Here is a 19202-nt window from a genome sequence, read left to right on the forward strand (position 1 = left end):
TGCAACTTCATAGAGAAAAGCATTACTCGTTCTGGCACTTTTAGATGCTGAAACTCCCTTCTTCAAGTGATGGCTGCTTCTCCATCTGCAGACTGGGCCCACCGCTTGGCTTGGTAGATTGAACCTCAGTTTTCTGGTCCACAGAGAGATCAGACTGTCAGTTTCAGCTCTCCAAAGATGGAACAACTCCTTAGCTTTCTGGTTTCAGAAGGTAATTTTGCAGAGTGCCCAGGGAGTCTTCAGGGAGTTCAGTGAGAGGGTCCAGAGAATTTCCCCAAATGGGATGAATGCAAGTAAAGGTGGAACTTCTCCTGATTGCATTAAAATCTCTTCCAGTTACAAAAACCAGGGTCTCCTCATAGAAGACTTCTTCTGTCCATCCTGTCAGTCCTTGAATTACAGCTTTTTGTTTTTGCTTGAGTATATTTAGCACCTTCTGACTCAAGAAGTCTGCAGAGGGGCCTCTGGAAAGACTTCAGCTCAACTCTGATGTATGCCTTTTTTATCAGATGAAGTACAGGATGGACCTGGACAAAGAATTCACTTAGTTTAGAATGTAAGTGGGATAAGACAAAGCTCGATGTTTGTCAAATGTGCTGCCTTAACAGCACTGGATTTACTGTCAAAGGCCAGTTTGAATGACCCAGCAAGTACATCCAATGAGCATAAATAATTTCAATCTTTGCCAAGGATAGAAAAGGAGATCTGACTAGAAGCTTGGGCAAAAACATGGAATGAATGTTTATTTTAAAAAGTATTAATGAAGTCTTGCCATGTATTAAAAAAATGTTTTGAACATATCCTGTAAGCGAGAACTTTTTTTTTTTTTTAATTTCAGTTTCTAATAGTACAGAACATCAGTTACCCAGTAACTTACAAAATGTGAGTTGGGATTCTTCCATTTGAGTGAGATAAGTCTTTGTGCTAATAGTGAAGTAAAGGCAATTACAGTTTGTTTGTCCTTGTCCACTTTAAGTCCATCTGGGAGCCCACCAAACACAGCTGTTAGTGGACTAGGAGGGACTGTGACACCAAGGCTGTCTCATAGGCATGCAAGGACTTTCATCCAAAACGATGTTCATTTGGTACACGAACAAAACATGTGACCCAGTGAGGGTGCAGCTTGACTGCAACTCTCGCTGGTTGGATCTTGCCCTGTGTATATTTTGGACAATTTTGAATTAGAGAATTCATTTTTCAGCAACAGATTTCTTTTATTCCTTCAGTGACAAAGGCACCTTATGATGTTGACTCGGTCAGCCTTCCAGTTTCAATTTGTATATTTCCAAGGTTTACCCTGATGCTGGATATGTTGGCCGAATGCTCAGTGAAGCAAGACTGCATGTTGGTGTTCAGCAGCAAGGTTTGTTCAAGGATAAAATTCTGGTTCAGGGTCTGAGGGTCCACTGTTAGATTTCAAAGTGCTTTTTGCAGAGCGACTTCTCTTTCCTGAATGGGCATTCTGCTTATGCAAATGGTACAATATCACATAAGGAAAAGAGATGATTTGACAATGAAACCGAAGTAGCACAACTACCAAGCTTTTTTCAAAACAACTTCACTGCTGGTAGGTAAACTTTTCTCATATCATATAAGATGCCTTCTGCAAAGGTTGCGCTTGCTGCTTGTACAATAGCCTTGACACTCGTACATCTTTTATACACCCACAACACTCTGAATATACATTTTGGGTGGCCATGCATGTAAGACTCCAAATATCTCCTTAGTAATTCCTGCATTTACCTTGATGCCTTTCAGTGGCAAACTGGCTTTCTACTTCAGTATACTCTCCTTCAGTCCTCTTTCACTTTCTGCCATCAAAACATCATCATTGGCAAAGAAGAATCCCCTTGGCAACGGACTCAGTCCCACTTTCACTATCCGCCTCTGCTGTCTTGACCACTATTTGCGCTTCCTCGTCACATTGACATCACAGAAGCAACGACGTTTCTTCACACCAGACTTTCTCAATGGCTACCATACCACTTCTTTTGTCACCCCATCAGGTGTCTTCTTTAGATCTACAAATGCATACTGCTGATGGTGCTTTTCATTCGTCTGAGAACAAAGATTGCATGTGGTTTTTCCCTTGCCAGGCATGAAACCAAACAACTTCTCACTAACTTTTATTTGTTCCGTTCCTCTAACAATCTCTCTCAGCAATATGGAATCCTCCCTTCCCACCCAATAATATGGCACAGGTATGTCAACCATTCAACAAGCAGATCCTTCTGCTGCCTTCAGTATTAGCAACTCCTCTTTTGAAAACGGAGCGCTCAGCCCCTCTATGGTCTCATAATGAACCTCATTTTCCCATTCGTCCTTTTCCTCCAGCAACCTCATGTACTTCTTCCAGTGATCTTTAATCTCAACACTGCTCATCCCAATGTTCCCTTCAGGATTTTTCACCCAATCCAATACACACCCCCTCCTGTATCCTGTCTGTCTTTTTGCAATCTGCTTCATGATCTTGAACATATTTTTCCTTTCTCATTCTGCAGATCACTTACAGACTCCCATCTCTTGGCTTCTTGCAACTGCCATTCTAGAATTTTGTGTACTTCATTATAGATCACCCTCATCATCTCCTTCTTATAGAACCTCTGGTTTTTCTCAACTACAGCAACCTACCACACCATTTCCTTGTGCCTTGGTGGTCCCTTTATCCAACCACAGATGACATGTGCTGTTTTTGATCTGACATTATTTAATCACCTGCTAGTCACACCTATTGAATCTGAAACTTCATTTGCTCTTGCTGCCAATTTTTCAGAAAATGTACTCCTCATACAAGTGCTCTTCTCTGTCAGTGTCCAGACCCTCAGCCTCTATGCATACCTCCTGTAATTTTCTTCATGCTTCTGAGAACATTTAATTAAATCAAGCAATATTGTGATATAAAATCTTCTCCTTGAATTTCCTTCACATTTTTCACCATGTCCCAATCAAATCTCCGTATTGACAAGTAGTCTGTTGTGCTCCTTACACCACCATTTTCAGTTGTCACCAAGTTGTTTTTCTCCTTAAGTGTGTCGCACACCTTATCGCATCACCAAACTCTTACCATCAATATTCCTAGTACCACAGCTAAAGCCCTCCCTCAAACCAATCGGCACTGGGTCCAATATCCCCATTCAAATCACCACCCATTATAATCATGTTCCCCTACACCACTCCAGATGTCACCTCCATCAACGTCTCCCAAACTTCGTCTTTTTCTAAGTGACATCTGACAACCGATGTAGATACTAGTCATTTATGAACAATCAAATTAACAACTACAACACACTCAATCACCCTCTTCACCGCTCCCAGTTTTTCTGCTCATTCTCCTAACATAACAATTCCTGCACCATTCTCGTTCCATCTATTCTCTTGTATGCGGCTCACACTGACACTTCCGTTCAGCATTTCCACCACTTTGCCCAATTTTTCTGTCATACGACCAACACTTCAAGCTGCAGTCCATGTATTCTCTCCTCTTACTCACTTCCTCACCTTCACTGCCACCACACAGTGTAGAAGGTATATGACAAATATTAACGGGGTTCCCCAGTTTTCTGTTTGATGTAGACAGATGGTGGCACCTAAGAGGTACTATGGACTGAACCTCATCCCTTTCCTGACACCAAACTTGGTCTTTTATGACACACAAGAGGGTAAGTGACATTATTTTAAACCCAGGGTTTAAGTCTCATATACAGTGCATCCTGAAAGTATTCACAGCGCATCACTTTTTCCACATTTTGTTATGTTACAGCCTTATTCCAAAATGGATTAAATTCATTTTTTTGGAATAAGGCTGTAACATAACAAAATGTGGAAAAAGTGATGCGCTGTGAATACTTTCCGGACGCACTGTATGTCTTCACAAACAGGAAAGATTCTATGGCCAATTTACAAATGTGTTATTGGTCAGACGATGAAAATTATACTTTTTGTCTGGAAATGAAAACAGCACATATGGTGGAAACCTAAAACATCTTACCACCACAAGAACACCATTCATTCTTTAAAGGACAATTGTGTCAGTATCTTCTTGTGAATGATTCGGGAGCACTCGTCAGTGTAGAATTGAAGATAGATAATGAAAAACAGACATGTTATCTAAGAAAACGTGTGATCCTCAGCCAAGGAGCTGAAAATGGGAAGATAGGTCACCTTTCAACTTGGCAATGAAGCAAAGAAAAGTACAGCACCAAAACAAACAATACTGTAGCCAAAAGACAGCAAGGTGAATATCCTAGAGTGGCGTTACAGTGGTCAGAGTCCCCACTTAAAATCTTCAGAATAACTTGAAGATGGCAGTTCATCAATGGTCACTAGACACTTAAACAATTCTACAAATACTTTTATAAACAAAGTATTGGACCATGGTGGTGAAGTAGATGTAAAGAAACTGGATAAAGCTGTTCATTTACCACTTGGTCTACATCTCAATCCTCACCAATGGTTGTGAGCTCTGGGTTGTAACCAAAACAATTAGATTCTGAAAAACAAGCAGACAAAATGAGGTCCTGTCTGTGGTACAGTGAGGAGCATAGCAACACGGAGCATCTTACATTAGAACCACTTCTTCTGAAGATCAAGAGGAGCTGGTAGTGGTGGTTTCAGCATGTAGTGATAATGCCTTATTGTAACTTTCCATGACTCTCTGAGAATAGACCCGGGACACAGTGAAGGGATCTTATCTCATAAGTGGTCGAGGAGTCTTTGGGAATTCCCTAGAAGTTGAAAGGAGTTGCGAGCAAAGGATGTTAAAGGGAGGGAAAACTCCGATGATGATGTTTTAAAGAACACACATTCTGTGTAAGTCTGTGAATGTTGCACTGGCATCTAAATTCATCCAACACCGGAATCTGACACATTGGAGAAAATTAAGGGAAAGGAGTTAACAGTCTTGACAGGTAAGATTGCCAGAAAGAATAAGAAAATATCTTATTAAACCAGGCTACAAAAAGAGATTGCAGCAAGAGAGAAAATCCAGCGACTTGGCTGATTCCAGGGCTACAGGGGTTGAATTATGAGGAAAAATTAAAAGGGCTGAGCCTTTTCAGTTTAAGCAAAAGAAGATTAAGAGGTGACATGATTGAAGTGTTTAAAATTATGAAGGGAATTGGTCCAGTGGATCGAGACTGTTATTTTAAAATGAGTTCATCGAGAACACGGGGACACAGTTGGAAACTTGTTAAGGGTAAATTTTGCACCAACATTTGGTAGAACCATAGACATATAGAATCAATTACCAAGTAGTGTGGTGAGCAGCAGTACTTTAGGGACATTCAAAACTTGACTTGATGATGTTGTGGAGAAATTAGGTGGACAGAATTGTGGCGCTTTAACGGTCTGTAAGGCCTGTTCTTGTTCTGTTCTGCAGCAACACAGAACACAAAAAAATAAATAACTCAGTAAACAAATAAACAAACAACAACACTGGCATTGCCAAACCTGTAATCAATGCACTTCAGCTTTCCATCATGACAGTAAACACAGGATGGCTCCGTATGTGAGTATCTATCTATCTATCTATCTATCTTTCTTTCTTTCTTTCTTTCTTTCTTTCTTTCTTTCTTTCTTTCTTTCTTTCTTTCTTTCTTTCTTTCTTTCTTTCTTTCTTTCTCAAATAAAAACAAACCAATTGATTTTTCCGTAAAAACCTTCTATTAAGTGAACTTGCTTTTCAAACAGGCACATAAATTGTTCATACAAAGTGTGGATTCATATATTTTGTTTTTATTTTACAAACTTTACATTCATGAAATTTACATCCAGAAAGGGGTTCAGAATCTTTTAAAAAATAAATTTGTTATCCAAACTTTAATATAATTTCTTTTGCTTTCTTACATGCCAGAGTAATGATTACTGGTTTCCTATGCTTGTAATAAAACACAAGTCCATCAAAAATATTGTGTTAACTTGATAAAGGCAAAATAAGTGCCTACTCTTTTTGCTGTGAAACTGAAATGAACATTTTATAAAGAGTCACCCATTAATTCTATTTTAAATTCTGAAGCATTATTAAATAAATCTGCCTTAGAGAGCTATCATTTTGGTTGATGCCTCCCTCCATATTCTGTACATTCAGAATATCCATTTCTGCAGAAAAACTGTTTCTTCATTGTTATGTCAAAAATATTAGAAACTACTGTCAGCTTACTTTGATTTCAGTTAATCATCCATGAACAACAGAAGTGTACCTTGTATGTGTGTGCCCATTTGGCTGATTTGTACACTGATAAATTGAAAAATGCGTCCAACCGTTAAAATGGATCTATCATGAGAGCCTAACTACACCTCCTGAAAAATAAACACATGCCTGTGTTTGTTAGATTTCATTTCACATCTATAACAGTACAGGCATTTAGTTTAAAAGTGGAACTGATCCATTAATGGAGAACACAAGAGAAAAAAAAAAAAAACACATGATCAGCAGAATTGCCGCTCTGCACTACTTTCACTAAAATAAACTGATCTGCTCATTTAGCCTATTCAGGTCCAAAAGTCAAGGTGCACATAAAAAATTATACTTTATTTCCCAAAAATACACTGTATTCTTTCTTTGAATTACAAGGCTCCCTGTATAAAGCTCCACATTTTTCTGTGCCAGGCAAATCTTCTCTATAAGTTTGAAATATCCAGATCCACGGCCTTAAGAAGTCAGCAACCCGTGAAAAGTTTTTTTTTTTTTTTTTTTAAATGGTTATTTCGGTCATGGCAACTTCTTCAAACAAAGAAGTAAAACAAATTGACCACACTGGTCCAGGATGTAAACTGCAACTTGCATACAGGAACTGCGTGCAGATCAGTAATGCAAATAAGGAAACGTGACATTTGCTTTGTCTTCTTGTTGTAATCCTTTGGGAGGTCAAATGAAATCAATGATTAAATAAAAATTAAACTCCTGCCTTGTTTTGGTACATCTGCATTTTTTTTTGGCACAACCTTTCCAGTTCCCAGTTTGTAGGTGCGATCAATTTAAATTGACACAGCTTGTGTTTCTGTGCCACCTAGAACCCTTCAACATGTTATCTACTCGGTTAGGTCCAATGTTGAGCAGCGAGATCCAAAGATTAGGATGAATCACTTGGTGCAGAAATTAGGATTCACTGTAACCGTTCCAAAGCCACAGCTGCGAGTGCTTCCTCCATCACATTCATCACCAGTCCACACAGTAAACAAGTGTGTGTGTCATGTTACTTCCGAAGATCAAGGACGCAAACCTGGTTATACATTCAAATGAAAGAGAAGTTAGAAGAGTCGTTCGGTCTAAGCCCCCATCCATACAGCGTTTTAACACCCAGTAGCATTTCATCTTCATTTCAAAATGAAATCTGAATACTACTCTGTTCATAAAGTCCCCAATTACTCTTAAAGGGAAGGACATTTTCATCAGATAGGTAAGTACTGCTGTGAATGTGTAGACAGCTCCCTATGGACATTTTGTGTGCTTGACCTGGTATAAGCCAGGGCAGTAGAACTCTGTGAACCATACCCGCTTGTGATGGCACTGGAGTGTATCGACATGTCTGTTACACATGCATGTAAGAATTTCACTAAAATATGTACAAGTGGCAATAATACAAATATATCTACTATTATATAAAGTATCAGAGCAAGACTTGACCGAGGCCTCTGATGTTTTAGAAAGATCTTTTTCCTTCTGCTTTACAGACCGCCCAGATTTGTTAGCAGGTCAACAACCATATGCAAGGACAATATGGCCTGCTACTTTTCTGTAGCCAACTGCTCTGCAAGGAATCAAAATGATGCACTGCAGCATCTTTAAAAAGCTCCAGACCGAGATAAACAAAATTACAGCATTAGGACAAGAAAAAAAGTACAGAAGAGACTTATACAATTCTAACAATAATAGAAATAAGATGTGAAAATTCTACCATTAATTTCATTACTATGATGCTTGGTTTCAAACAAGAAATTCCACATTTTATTAAAAGAAACAATTTTGAAAATGACTTTTGGTAAACCTTACCGATCCATCTGATGCACTTGCTCCAACCTTGTCTCCCGTGCTGTTCCAACAAACTTCAAAAATTCCACCAGTCCCCCTATAGCTGTGCACTAAAGAGCCGCTCTTTAAAACAAGACAGAAATGCTGAGGTTTAGCTTCTCTGTTGTTTCACACTATCTGATCATTGCAGTGAAACCAAAGTCTGACACATCACACACACCTAGGAGTACAAGAAGCTCGTGCACACTTCAGGGTGAGCGGACACATCTACACAAATGACAAAACACACACACACACACAAATAGTTGGGATCCCAGATGCCAATGAGTGAAGGTAGTCGGCTACGTGACTTTGAGCTCTTGCTATGGAGCACTGGACTGGAACTGGACCCATGTGTTTTGGTCACAAAGGTTTTGGCAAACCAGGTCAAACTCAAAGAAATATTCCACCCAATAATGATATTTTTTTATTACTTATCACATGTAGTTTGTAGTAATGACCAAGAAAAATATTAATGTCATGTTTTTGTGGAGCATAACATTTCTCAAAGAATGGGGGCCAATGACTGAACAAAATCAAACAATATAAAAAAAATCCATGAACAAAATCTAGTAGGAACTCATGTCACATAATCCACATGTCAGCTCATCCAGTCATATGCTCACAATGGGTATTTTTTGCTAAAATATTGTTTATAAATAACTGTGTAAAACAGAGGTAGTTCACAAACAAGAAGCCCCTTTACATGGGTTGTGCTTTTGAATTGAAAACTGGAGTCAAGTCTTCAGTTCAAAGGCGAGAGCCCATGTGAAGGGGGCTTTATGTGTGTGGACTACTTTCATAAGGAGTGGAATACAGGTGGAGAGTTCATATGGGTGGAGTATTCCTCGAAAGCTTCACAGAAACAGGTAAGTGAAAAGGATTTAATATCACCTCAGTATATGGCTGAACATTTAAAAGCACAATTTGGTTGCTGAATTCAGCAGACTGAAAACAAAAATAGTGAATGTCTAAATATATTATTATATGCTCATCTATTAACACATACATGCATCTGACAAAATAAATACCCTCCAATCTTTTACTTATGGTACTAGACTACAAGTAGCATTTAGAATTGTACTACTTCCATGTTTGTGGCAGAAACAGGTGCCACTCTAGAATGCTCCAGAAGTCATCAGCAGGGTTTAGATGTGAAGACCGGGAAAGCCGTGCTTTATGATTCCTATTATTACCACGCTCATCAGTCTTTCTTTGATAACTCATGCCCAGTAATTGGAAGAAATGGATTTCAAGAAAATTCCATTACTTTCAGCATAGGACTGTCATTATTCAAAATTCTTTTCTATTTATTGCCATTTTCCATGCCCTCTAGAAATGGTTTATTTGTAACCTTGCCAGGGAAACGCAACTCACACTAGACAAAGCCAATAGAGTCTTTCAATGAAGCAAGGAAGCATTTCAACTTGGTGACGACTTCTTCCTCACATGGCACACATCCAGTGAGGGATTACATATATCAAAGGATGCTTTTCTCCCAGCTGCACAACAAATCATTATTATCATGGTATTAACCACATTTTTTTAGTGGAAATAAGGTATTTATATGTCTTGATCCAACCACAACAACCCATTGTGTGAAGTACTCTGCTGAATATTCTAAATGAATCCTGCTTCCACTCTAGACTGACATTTTGACATTACCTCTAACAAGACTTACAGTAGCCTGTCTGTTTAATTTAGAATTTAAATCAATGGATGGACTTTACAGTAATTGTTTTTCAATTTTCTTAGACAGTTGACAATATCACCTTAAGACACTTTTCCTTAGAAGATATCAGTAAAAATGGTAGTCTTCATCATTGAACATGGTGTCATTGATATCACCCCTCTCATAAAGATCTATTCTTTGAGCCATGGCAGCCAACAGCATACTTGACCATGATGGAATGGTAATATCTTAATTATCTTATTAATCGCCTACTTTCAATATGATTTGTATCTGTCATTTACTCAAACGTTTCATTTATCTTGTCACTTACCTAAATGCTAATTACACGTGTGTCTATAAACATAGGTTTAAGAAGGACATCGGGAAAAGAAAAAAAAAAAAGTTTTGCTAAACACAACTGACACATAAAAACTTAAAGTTAAAGAATTCATCTTACCATTGTATTCCATATATGAACACACTTATCAAATGAGCCACTGGCCAAGTACTTGCCATCTGGACTAAAGGCAACGCTGTAGACAGGTTCTTGGTGTTTGGTTAAAGTGTGGATGCAAACTCCTCTTTCTACATCCCAGAGGCGGACAGTAGAGTCAAATGAGGCACTAAAGACAGAGTAAAACAAATATTTAGTGCATTGATTTATTTCCCTGTTACATACAGGCAAGCCTAATGGTTTTGAACGAGTTTGATCCTAAATTTCCTTATAATTAGATTTTCTAAAGTATGTAACTTACAACTTGCACTGAAAATGACTGTTACCAAAAATATCAGCAAAAATGCATTGTAGCGGGGCCACATAGGTATTGTCATTTATATGCACCCAGTCGCGTCGCGTCAAAGCACCCCGTTTAAACTAATATGTGTTTGTTTAAATGTCACCCCTGTAATGAGAAACGAGGAAGGATGTTGCGGGGAGGCAGCAACCCCTGGTACCGTCAGAACCGGAGTTTTGCCAGTTACATCCGGCACATTATTATTTAAACGTTAAGGACGGACAGAAGAGAAGGGAGGAGAGAGACGGAGATTTCGCCTAACAACAACCGATCATCATTTTTCTGCCTTTATTTACATCGCGCCTTTTTCCCAGTTTGCTTCTCATTCAGCCGGAATCACTACAACACATTAAATTGCCAGAAACCCCGGGGTTGGACATTATTTTCCACCACTGCCGAGGAAGCATGGTGAGATTGTTATGTTTTTATTCGGGAGAATCAAACATAATCATTTTGAATAGCCATCAGTACTTTGGACAGTTACTTACCCGGACTCAATTTCACGTTCATTAACATTTCAGTAATCATCCATTGGCATTATTTGTATTGTGTGTTTGTTATACGTGTGCAGGGGCAAGGGAGGTTTTGTTATTGTAATGTGGTGTTTTCACTTTGCTGGTATGGTGGAGGAATATATATAGATATGAATTACATCGGGGATTTGTATTATTGTATTTGTCATTGTGTTTTATTTAATATATTTCTGCACTTGTTTTACATATCTGATTTTGTTTGCTTGTCTTTAACCGTCGATTGGGGGGGATATTATTTGTCAGAGGTACGGCTTGGTATAAGTAGGTTATCCTCAGCAATTTATCCAGGCCACGGGTCCTGGTAGTGTGGCTGCCGGATGGGTAAGGGGTCAGCTGTTACAGCATAATGCCTTTTTACATCTTTTAGAGAAAAAAATATCACAAACTTAATACAATAACAGTGTAACCTGTACTTTAAAACACAAAATATAAACTACAATGAATCATGTGTGTGTGTGTGTGTATAGTATGTTGACCTTAGGCTCAAACCTCCAATAGTTTTTGATAATGATGCAGTACCTCAGAGTTGAAAAAGCATGATGACGACATTAAAACCACCAGTAACTGATGATTGATCCCTCTACAGTGGCATGCTTGCTTTGCTGAGGGATTGTGGAGTGTCACTTTCCACTCCATAAAAATGCATACTCTGAGACAGTATGGCTAGAATTTGTAAATAGGAAGCTGGGAATTACAAAACGGCAGGTTCTGCCTTTCCTCCTGTGACATAGTTTATAGCACAGCTGCACGTGCTGCCAGATACATTCTGTGATATGTGCTGTCACCTCCCTCTCCCGACGGCAAATACTCCCTGAAAATGCAGAGGGCACTTAGGGTTACAAGCAGTTAAACAGCTCTCTACAGCTAAACAGGCAAGTGCTAATATGGCTGAGCTTACCGAGGGTGCTGTTGTTTACATTAACCAACACGTGTGCATCAAAAGAAAATGGTGACTAATTCGGTAGTGTGCAGTACTATTTCTCACCATGGCTACATATTCATCTGTGTCAAAATTACTTTGTTCATTTTGAAAGAAAAAAAAGACAAAGACAAAAAGGAAGCCACCAGAAGATTTATAGAATTTCAGTTGAGACCTCATGTGCTCGTTCATATCTATACAATTGTCAAAAGTTGAGACTGTTGTAACCCGAGACCCACCTTTAATATGAAATAATATGACCAGCTAAAAATGATAGGGAAAGGCACTACCATAATGACTAAATGAATATACTAAACTGTGCTTCAAGTTGTCATAAACAACTTTAATAATAATTAAAATACTTAATAAATCTTTTTGGTACTCTTTTAAATCTACTTGGAAACACTGCCAGAAACACAAGTAAAGCAGATATTCATGAACATAGTGTACGCAACTGCAGCTAACAGCTCCCCAGGCATGCATGCACAGTAGTTCAGAAGTGTACTAATAGAGAATCATCAACTAAAACAGATGACAACTGAATATTACAGTCTTTAAAATATTTTTTATCAATGTATATTTTACGTTACATTTTATTTTGATTTAATGTAGCACAATATCAACTCAAATTACATACACTTATTTTTTTTAATCCAATATTTAGTTCTTGTTGAACCTTACTCTTATTGCTCACAAGTGCTTGCTGAAAAGTGAAGCATGTAAGTAAACTTCTGCAGTCCTAACAATTTAGAATAGCATCATCCATGGTTATCAGTTTAAAACTTATCCTTAAATGTACGATACTGCAAAATTTATGGTTTGGATTATGAGAAATACTATTCATGTATGCAATCCTCTTCCTATATGGAAATGTTTATCATTCCAGAAACACGCATTAATTATGTTGCGTTCACAGGTGTCTTAATTTCAGTCATAGCATGTGTGTCTCCCTTGATATGTTAAAGCTACAAGGCACTAATAGAAAGACACATACAAAAAAGACCCAAGCGGAGAAAAAAGTATGACAACAATATTTTTAAACTAGTAAATATTTTTTAAAGGTACAGACTGAAGTGGAGAACATGTAAAATTTTGGATTCAAACTTACCTCACCTAATTTGACATTATTTAGTTTAATTTACTGTGCAAAACAATTTGGTTAATATGGATTGCATATAGTGCTTTTTGAGAGAGCAAGATATCTAACAATCAACAGTGCTGTAGTCACTGGGGTTTAGATCATACCTGGCTAGCATGATGTTGGAGTTTGGATTGCTGGTCCCAGTGCCTGTTGGACTCCATTTAATTGTATAAATTTCTTTACTATGGGCCTGTAGATCATGTACACACGTATCTTGCTTCATACTCCATATCTGCATAATGTTCAAAAATCACAAAAAGTGAACAGAATATGTTGAAACCATGTGTGAAAAAGTGAAGAAAAAATCTTAAGCAAAGTATATAGAAATTACCTAGGTAATCAGCAGACATAAATATTTGCAACTTTTCAAAATTATTCCTTTAAATACTTCAAATATTTAATCATTAAAAGTGATTTTTTCACCGTCTGTAGGACTGACTTCCTTTCTTTCCTTTTTTTTGTGGCGGTTTCTTTTTCCTCTAAATCAGACTTTGGCTACCCACATAAAAGAGAGTGCTTTATTCTCAGTTACTATGCTTACTTTCAGTGTCATGTCATCAGAGCATGATGCCAGCAGGACACCAGATGGATCCCATTTGATTGCGTTCACTTCATTCTGGGTACGTAAAATGAAGAGAAAAAAAAAACATTTCATCAAAATACTTCATGCAAAAACAGAACGAAGGAGGAATATTTCAGAAAAAATAAAAAAAGTACACAAATAAATAAAAGTAACGTGAAATGTTGACAATACTTTAAGAAAAGGAGCATGAACTACGAGTGTAAAAAAAATAAATGTGTTAAAAGATATCTTTTTTGTGCTTATTTATGTATGTATATACAGTATGTATGTAATATTCCTCCAAACACAACAACCTCCTCAGCTAAACCTATAGAAAGAATAAGAGGACCCAAGTGATAGCACACAATAATTTAGTAAACACGCTAAATTCACAGAGAGGTGTATGGATCTCTTTACGAAGGCAGGAGTGAACCATTCATTTAATTAAAGTTAAAAAGTTAACAGCTCTAAACTATTTATTTATTTAAATTTTATTGAATTTATTGTAATCATTCCATACAAATTGATCAATTTTTACAAAAAATAGGATTGAAAACAAATCAACCCCCACCCCTGAGAAAGAGAGCATGGCCAACGAAGTAAAACTTAAACCTAGTAAAAATAAATAAATTGATGAGTTTAATAGGCAGATAAAGATCAGTGTTTTAAGAGCTTATTCTAAAATATTATTGATTAGATCCTACCAGGTTTTGAAAAAGTTCTGCACAGATCCTCTAAGTGAGAATCTGATTTCTTCCAATTTCAAATAATATAAAACATCAGTTACCCACTGACTTAAAAGAGGAGAGTTAGGATTCTTCCAGTTTAGCAAAATAAGTCTGTGTGCCAATAGTGTAGTGAAGGCAATCACAGTTTGCTTGTCCTTCTCCACTTTGGTGTTCTTCCAGATGGGCTTAAACACAGCTGTTAATGGGTTAGGAGAGATTGTGACACCAAGGCTGTCTGAAAGGCACTTAAAATTTTTTGTCCAGAATGATGTTAATTTGGTGCAGGCCCAAAACATGTGACCCAGTGAGGCTGGAACTTGATTGCAGCGTTCACAGGTTGGATCTTGCCCTGGAAACATTTTGGACACTTTTAAGTGCGACAGATGTGCTCAATATATAATATTGAATTGAATAATTGTATGCTTTGCGCATATGGAGCTCGAGTGAATTCTCTGCATTGCTACCTTCCACTCCTTTTCTGATATGTTGAGTGAGAGATCCTTTTTTTCCATTGTCCTCTTGGATCTTTGAAAGGGAGGGACTGTAAAATAATTTTATATATTGCAGAAATGCTGTCCGAGTTCTCGAAACTGAGCAATATTTTTTCCAGCATAGAGGAAGGTGGGAGATGAGGAAAATCAGGCAGGTTCTGTTTAACAAAGTTTCTAATTTGAAGGTAGTGAAAGGAATGTGAAAGTTAAAGTTGGAATGTAATTGTTCATAGGATGCAAAGATGGTGTCTATATAAAGATCTCTAAGTAATTTAATCATAAATGTTTTCCAGTTATTAAAAACTGCCTATGTTTGAGAGGGTTGAAAAAGGTGGTTCTCATGCAGAGGTGCCACAGATAAAAGATTCTCCATCTTAAAATGCTTTCTACATTGGTTCCATATTCTGAGTGAGTGAAGCACAATTGGGTTATTAGTATATGGGCGATAACTTGCATTTATTGGGGCACAAAGCAGGGAATATAAAGAAGTACTGCAGGATTTCATTTCTATTGTGCACCAAGCCAGTGTATGTTCATCTATTTGTGTCCAGGTTTTTATAGCTTGTATGTTTGCTGCCCAGTAATAAAACTGAAAGTTGGGTAGAGCCATGCCACCTTCTGCCTTTGGTCTTTGCGGGGTCGCTCTTTGAATACGTGGATGTTTTAAGATCAAAATAAATGAGGTTATGGTTGAATCTAATTGCTTAAAAAATTATTTATTGACGTATTGAAATAAAAAGAGAAGCTTAGGAAGGATATTCATCTTAACAACGTTAATTCTTCCAGCTAGAGTGAGATGAAAGGTTGACCATCTATGCAAGTCTTGCTTAATTTTTTCCATACAGACAGCGAAATTTTGTTAATAGAGAGTACTATGTCTACTTGTAATGTTTACCCCTAGGAATTTAAACTGATCTGCAATGATAAAAGGGAAGGTGTCCAATTTAATATTGTGTGCTTGAGAATTCACTGGAAAGAGCACACTTTTATTCAAATTAATTCTGAGACCAGAGACCTTTTGAAATTCTGTAAGTGCTGTTAAGACTGCAGGCACAGTATTTTGTGTGTCTGATATATACAGTACCATATCATTTGCATATAGAGAAATTTTCTGTTCAAACTATTTATTTTTCTGTGTAATTAAAGGGACAGAAATTCCTGAAGTATTTACTGTAAACTGTTTTAAAACGAAATGCTAGACACAGGACACTTCATTTTAGGCAGTAACATTGTGCATTCTATCATCTTCTAGTTAATTTGTTTTGAAACCAGGTGTCTAAAGAAATGTTCAAAATTTTCCAGTTACCGTATGCCCTTGAAATGTTTTTACTGGACGGTCACATCCCAATCGACACACATGAATGCACATGTCAGTACTACATGAAGCAAATGTAGTGTTGTTCTGCCAATCCACATCAAGAGCAGGAGCTATCAAAAAGAGGGGAAAAGGCACATCTTGAAAAACAATTCACAGCCAGTGATCCAAAAAGTACTTAAAATAAAGCGAATTAAGTTAAATTTGCTTATGTTAATGAACTGATAATCTGGGTTAGGTTTATAGAACTGCACTTTGGATCATTGGTGTCATGCCACTTTCAAATCTAAATATTGAAAATAAATGCTTTTCAACAGCATATTTTAAATCTCCATTTATGATACCAATTAATTAAAAATTTTAACTGGGAACACAAAACTAGACCCTAAGAATTCACACTATAGTTGGAAAATATTTCAAATCACATTCAACTGTGCTTCGGTTACTAGACAGAAAACAGATGCAGTCTAAAAAGTAATGAAAAACCCTGTACAAGTGGCAGCTGCTACAGTGTACTGTATGTGTCAATAATTATAATGGGATTAAATTAATGAACAGCTAAAAAGACTCACTTGCTTGAATTATACTAACCTTTTTTTATATTTTTCACTAAACACAGAATAGTATACCATGAAGAACTATTGTGTTGTCAATGAGGATCATGAGGAAGGAGTTGTAGCAACTCTTCTCTCAGAAAGTCAAATGGCTATTCATCAGACACTCCGGGTCCCTAGCACAGTACTGGATGCCTTCTTTTTTTTCCTAAACATAACAGCCACATAATACTGAGATGAATCATTGAGGTGACAGATTCAGTAAGTGTTTATTTTAAGTCTAAAACCTAAAGCTTAGGGGAAATGTGATAGACATGTATAAAATATAAAATGTGCCTATAATTTTGCCAGGTTATTTAAATGTAATAAACCAAAAATATAATAAAACTGCTTAGTTTAATATGTAATTGCAAGACAAATACTTTTATTTATAAAATATTAGAAGACTCATCATGGTATATTAAAGGTGATTTTTTTTTATTTCACTTTGAATTCATGGAAGGCAGCTCCCAACAAAGATTACTTTTGCTGTATGAACAGCTGGCCCCATTATTAACTGCTGCTCCTTAACTGTACATATACTTAAAATAAATAAACTCTCCAGAACTACATTTGTTATTTTTTACAATTCACAAACAGCATATGTATTTCCTGGACCTTAACTGACCACTGACTTGCTTTCTATGTTTCCTTACAAGATGACTGCAATGTAACTTTCAAACAGTGAATTGTGCATTTCAGTAAATAAAAGCATGAACCTTTAGTCCACAAACAATGTTGATGATTAATTTTGAAATACTGTAGAATACAGTGTTTTATTAATCTTGATACTTCTTTTAACTGAATTCTCTGAGTCTAAGGCAAATGAAGGAACAGCAAATTTCATTTAGATTTTAGGCTGACATATAGATAGTAATTATCTTAACTTTCATTATAAAACAATTTACAAAAAAGAAAACAGGAGAAAACAGGGTCTCATGTTACTGTTTAGTATCATCACCTTATAATGATGTACAATTGATCTGTCAGCATTCAACAAGTGGTGGGAAGCCACTTCTTTCTATATGTATTTTGACCTTACACACACTCTGCACACGCACCTGAGTGGAATGGAAACTGCTGTTTGGCCTCCCCTGTGTGCGCATCCCAGATGATTGTTGTCTGCATTGGAAAGAAATAGGTTTTTAGAAAGCACACTAATATTTCTATTTTAGCCATTAATGTTTTAACATATGTAAAAATTGACAAGAACAAATTTTTAGTTGTTAAATCAGCATAAAACATACAGATGTTTCAATTTGCTCCTGCAGAATTTGCTGGGACAATCCAGAAATTCTAGTTCTTTTAGTAGCAGCAACTCGTCTCTAAGGTAAAGCACCCCTAAGCAAATGCATTATTCAGCTGTAATTCAGATGTGGGATGACATCTTTTTAAAGAGTTTTTTGTTTGGCAAAAAGACACATTTCTTATTTATTCAGAAAATTTCACATGTTCTGTTTATTCAGCAAACGTTTGGTTAACAATAGAATCCTTGAAGCCAATGAAAAAAGTTGCAATGCCGGGCCACCTTAAATTCCCTCGCACCTCTTCATCAGTGTCTTTGTTTTGCAAATATGTCATTCATCATAAGCTGCCTTCTATCCCATCCCCCACCAATGCAGCTGAAGTTCTCCCAGCTCAAGTCTCTTTATCTGGGTCTGGGGTGTGAGGTGCCTGGAATTGTATAGGGTAAATAATATATCGTTATTTGGAATACATATACAGTATTTCATGTGTGTTCCATGTCTACAACGATCCCTGTAAATGTAGGATGACAGGAAATGCAAGGCAAGAAATATTAAACACATAACTAAAACAAACCTTTTTCATGTTATAGTAATAATTGACAAAAACCTGACCTGAAGTGTATAATGTGTTAAGACTGAAGTCCAAATATCAAATAAACACTTTCACAAAAGGTACAACAAAACAAGTGCTCTTTTATTCAAGAATAAAACTGAACAACAAAAAATTCAAGTGACAACAAGATACCAAGAAGACATGAATCACCAGCATTTGTGTGTCTGGTTATATCCCTTCAAGCGATATCTTTTACAGTTAGTTTACAGTCTTTTACAGTTAGCAAAAAGGTACATCGGGTGTTACAGACTCAAATCAAATGTTTGTTTTTATTATATAATTATAATAGCAGCTCACTACTCAAAACGGGAAAATCGGGGCTCGAACCCACAAGCTCTTAATTATAAGGCAAGCGTTTTTTACCTCTACGCCAGCTAAGCAGACACATTGTTTTTCTGTCAATTGATATTTATATTTGATATTTGGAATTCAGTCTTCACACATTATACACTTCAGGTCAGCATTTTGTCAATTATTACTATAACATGAAAAAAGTTTCTATATGTGTTCATCATTTCTTGACTCGCATTTCCTGTCATCCTACATTTACCCAGATCGTTGTAGACATTGAACACACATGAATATG

At 36.9% G+C, this 19202-nt stretch overlaps 1 protein-coding gene across 2 annotated transcripts in view; it reads right to left on the reverse strand.

The window, feature by feature from the left end:
* Positions 1-5713: 5713 nt before the first annotated feature.
* The window catches only part of tbl1x (transducin beta like 1 X-linked), a 320024-nt gene continuing 306535 nt past the window's right edge, over positions 5714-19202 (reverse strand). For both annotated transcript variants that reach the window (XM_028800860.2, XM_051927229.1), the window contains 7 exons: positions 17818-17878; positions 16155-16276; positions 13609-13683; positions 13172-13299; positions 10138-10303; positions 7991-8092; positions 5714-7220 (listed from right to left, as the gene is read on the reverse strand). In XM_028800860.2, the coding sequence (XP_028656693.1) occupies positions 7194-7220; positions 7991-8092; positions 10138-10303; positions 13172-13299; positions 13609-13683; positions 16155-16276; positions 17818-17878 (681 nt within the window). In that variant the 3' untranslated portion in view covers positions 5714-7193. The remainder of the gene's footprint in view (positions 7221-7990; positions 8093-10137; positions 10304-13171; positions 13300-13608; positions 13684-16154; positions 16277-17817; positions 17879-19202) is intronic.

The sequence above is a fragment of the Erpetoichthys calabaricus genome, chromosome 4, assembly GCF_900747795.2.
Source record: "Erpetoichthys calabaricus chromosome 4, fErpCal1.3, whole genome shotgun sequence".
Lineage (NCBI taxonomy): Eukaryota > Metazoa > Chordata > Cladistia > Polypteriformes > Polypteridae > Erpetoichthys > Erpetoichthys calabaricus.